Source organism: Mandrillus leucophaeus, unplaced genomic scaffold (genome assembly GCF_000951045.1).
Source record: "Mandrillus leucophaeus isolate KB7577 unplaced genomic scaffold, Mleu.le_1.0 Scaffold11, whole genome shotgun sequence".
NCBI classification, from domain to species: Eukaryota; Metazoa; Chordata; class Mammalia; order Primates; family Cercopithecidae; genus Mandrillus; species Mandrillus leucophaeus.
The window spans coordinates 2,794,180-2,796,939 of NW_012099209.1; the positions used below are offsets into that span (position 1 = coordinate 2,794,180).

At 52.6% G+C, this 2,760-nt stretch overlaps 2 protein-coding genes across 3 annotated transcripts in view; one reads left to right on the top strand and one right to left on the bottom strand.

The window, feature by feature from the left end:
- FKBP8 (FK506 binding protein 8, 38kDa) overlaps positions 1 to 2,760 on the bottom strand; it is an 11,166-nt gene that overhangs the window by 7,212 nt on the left and 1,194 nt on the right. The window contains exons 1-2 of one of the 2 annotated variants that reach the window (XM_011990458.1): positions 2,686 to 2,754; positions 1,475 to 1,791 (exon numbers count right to left, since the gene is read on the bottom strand). In XM_011990458.1, the coding sequence (XP_011845848.1) occupies positions 1,475 to 1,766 (292 nt within the window). In that variant the 5' untranslated portion in view covers positions 1,767 to 1,791; positions 2,686 to 2,754. Of the gene's footprint in view, positions 1 to 1,474; positions 1,792 to 2,685; positions 2,755 to 2,760 lie in introns of those variants that run through there. The other variant, XM_011990465.1, reaches the window with a different exon arrangement.
- The window catches only part of KXD1 (KxDL motif containing 1), a 34,410-nt gene that overhangs the window by 3,127 nt on the left and 28,523 nt on the right, over positions 1 to 2,760 (top strand). The window lies entirely within an intron of this gene.

Here is a 2,760-nt window from a genome sequence, read left to right on the forward strand (position 1 = left end):
AATGACTCACATGTACCCAGCCATGAAATGAGGTGCTCATGGGGCTCTCGGTTAGCAGAGGCCCTGTGACACCGTGTCTCCACCACAGCACCAAGTGGGATGAATTTAGAACTTAAGCAAAGGCCAGGCATGGTGGCTCATACCTGTAATCCCAGAACTTTGGGAGGCTGAGGTGAGAGGACTGTTTCAACCTAGGAGTTTGAGACCAGCCTGGGCAACATGGTGAGACCCCGTCTCTACAAAAAGTAAAAAATGACCAGGCATGGTGGCTCACATTTGTAATCCCAGCACTTTGGAAGGCTGAGGCAGGAGGATCACATGAGGTCAGGAGTTTGAGACTAGCCTGGCCAACATGGTGAGACCCTGTCTCCACTAAAAATACAAAAATGAGAGGCCAGGCGTGGTGGCTCACACCTGTAATCCCAGTACTTTGGGAGGCCGAGGCAGGTGGATCACCTGAGGTCAGGAATTCGAGCCCAGCCTGGCCAATGTGGTGAAACCCCGTTTCTCCTAAAAATACAAAAATCAGCCGGGCATGGTGGCGGACACTTGTAATCCCAGCTACTAAGGAGGCTGAGGCAGGAGAATTGCTTGAATCTGGGAGGTGGAGGTTGCAGTGAACTGAGATCGCACCACTGCATTCCAGCCTAGGCGACAGAGTGAGACACTGTCTCAAAAAAAAAAAAGTGGTAAGATTTTTATCAGTACTGGTGGTGACATTTAGTAATATTTCTGTTCCATCAGTATCAATATGATTACATACTATTACTATAGTATTGTTAGTACAATTGATAGTGGTAATGATATCTTATTATTTGTATGGGACTAGCATTATTTGGTATATTAGGTATCAGCACTATACTAGCAGCAAAACGTCTTCCACAGAATACTAACATTTCTCTTGTTTTCAGTTGCTGTGATAGAGTACATTGGGGGGAACATGTGTGGGCTCACCAAGTTTTCTTCTTTAGGATTTCTCTGAGCATTTACAATACTATGACTACTGTGAACCAACCAGAAGGTTGAACAAAATAACATTCCTCCGATCTACTTGACCCCAGGACACACTTTTGGTTCTGGAAGTGGGGTCTCGCTGTGTTGCCCAGGCTGGCGTGCACACAGGACACATTTTTCAGAGCCCAAGCATGTGTCAGACAAACGCCAAAAAAAGATGCTGTGATGGGGTTAGGAGCTGCCAGCGCCCGGCGTGCTGGCTGTGTGACTCTGGCCAGGGGACTCAGCCTCTCTGAGCCACTGTCACCAGATCTGGGAAACAGGGACACAGCACATTGTACATGTGTGTGAGTCAATGAATGGGGTACATCAACGTGAAGCATCTCCAGTAGTTGCCTCTGGCTGGTGATCATGGTGGTGACCATGTGACTTCCAACCCTCACAGCACAGATGGGGAAATGAGGCTCAGGGGACAAGAGGGCCAGGGCCAAGGTCACCCCGATCCACCCTTGCTCCTTACCCAGAATGTCCAGCCACTCTTCCGGGGCCGGGGCTGGGGCGGGCTCGGGTTCCATGGCAGCGAGGAATTCTCGGGCCAGGGCCCCAGGCTGCTCAGCCTCCTCCACCAGGGGTTGTCCCATGTCCTCCAGTGGTGGCAGCTCACTCAGGTCATCCTCCTCCTCCTCTTCCTCCTCCTCTTCCTCCTCACCCTCTGCATCCTCAACCCCATCCAGTACCTCGAAGTCCTCGAGCGGTGGGACCCCGGCGGGCAGCGGGGCAGAGGGCTCAGAGGGTTCAGCACACGATGCCATGCTGCTGGGGGGAAGGGAATTGGCCCTGGAAGTGGGGGGCAGAGATGTGGGTCAGAATCCTACACAGCCCCTCAAAGACTCCACTATACCTATTCCCCATACTGCCGATCACTTTCTGTGTAACTCAAGGGCTCCAGGCCTCAGTTTCCTCATCTATACAGTGGGTATAATAACAACCCCACTTTGTTGGGAGAAATTAACCCACGCATCAAGCCCTTGGCATCAGGCTCAAATAGTGTTAGCCATTCTTAGAGCTAATTATTATTTAATGTTTACAAACACTCAAGGAAGTAGGGAAGATTCCCCCCAACATTTTACAGAACAGGAAACAGGCCAGAGGGGCAAAGCCATTTGCCCAAGGTTACAAAGAAAGCCAAAGGCCAAAGGAGGATTTGAACCTGGGGCTTCAGGCCCTGTGGCTTTGCCTGATTCTATGCTAAGCGAGGGGTGCTGCGATTTTTGTGGAGAGGACAGCCTCTGAGGCCTTAGGGAAGCCATTTTTAGAGCCTCTAGGGCCACTGGGGGAATTGAATCTTTTACCAGGGCCTCCCACCTCCAGCCTCTTCTCCAAAGGGGAGACCCTTCCCAAAAGCACCAGCCGTAATCACCCAGAAACCCCAAGCGTTTTTTCCTTTCACACCCTGAATCTACTAACACTATCCCCCACAACCCCAACATCAGGGACCCTGGCCCAAACCCTTCGCTAGGAGACCATCCTCCTCTCATCAGGCCTCGGTCCCACCCCCTCAAAGAAGCCTCCTTTTCAGGAGTGGCCGAGGTCCCACCACAGTCCACAGCCTCGTCCTTGCCCCAGGCCTCCTGAACCAACAACCAATCCCTCCGTCCCCCAGGCCCCAGGCTCAGAAGAGTGTGGCACAGCCATCAAACCAGCCGGCCGCATCCCCTCCCCAGCCCTCACCTGCCTGCTACTCCCGGGCTCTGGGCCCCACTTTCTGAGACCCTCCCAGCCCCCACCCCCACAATTCCCCGCGCC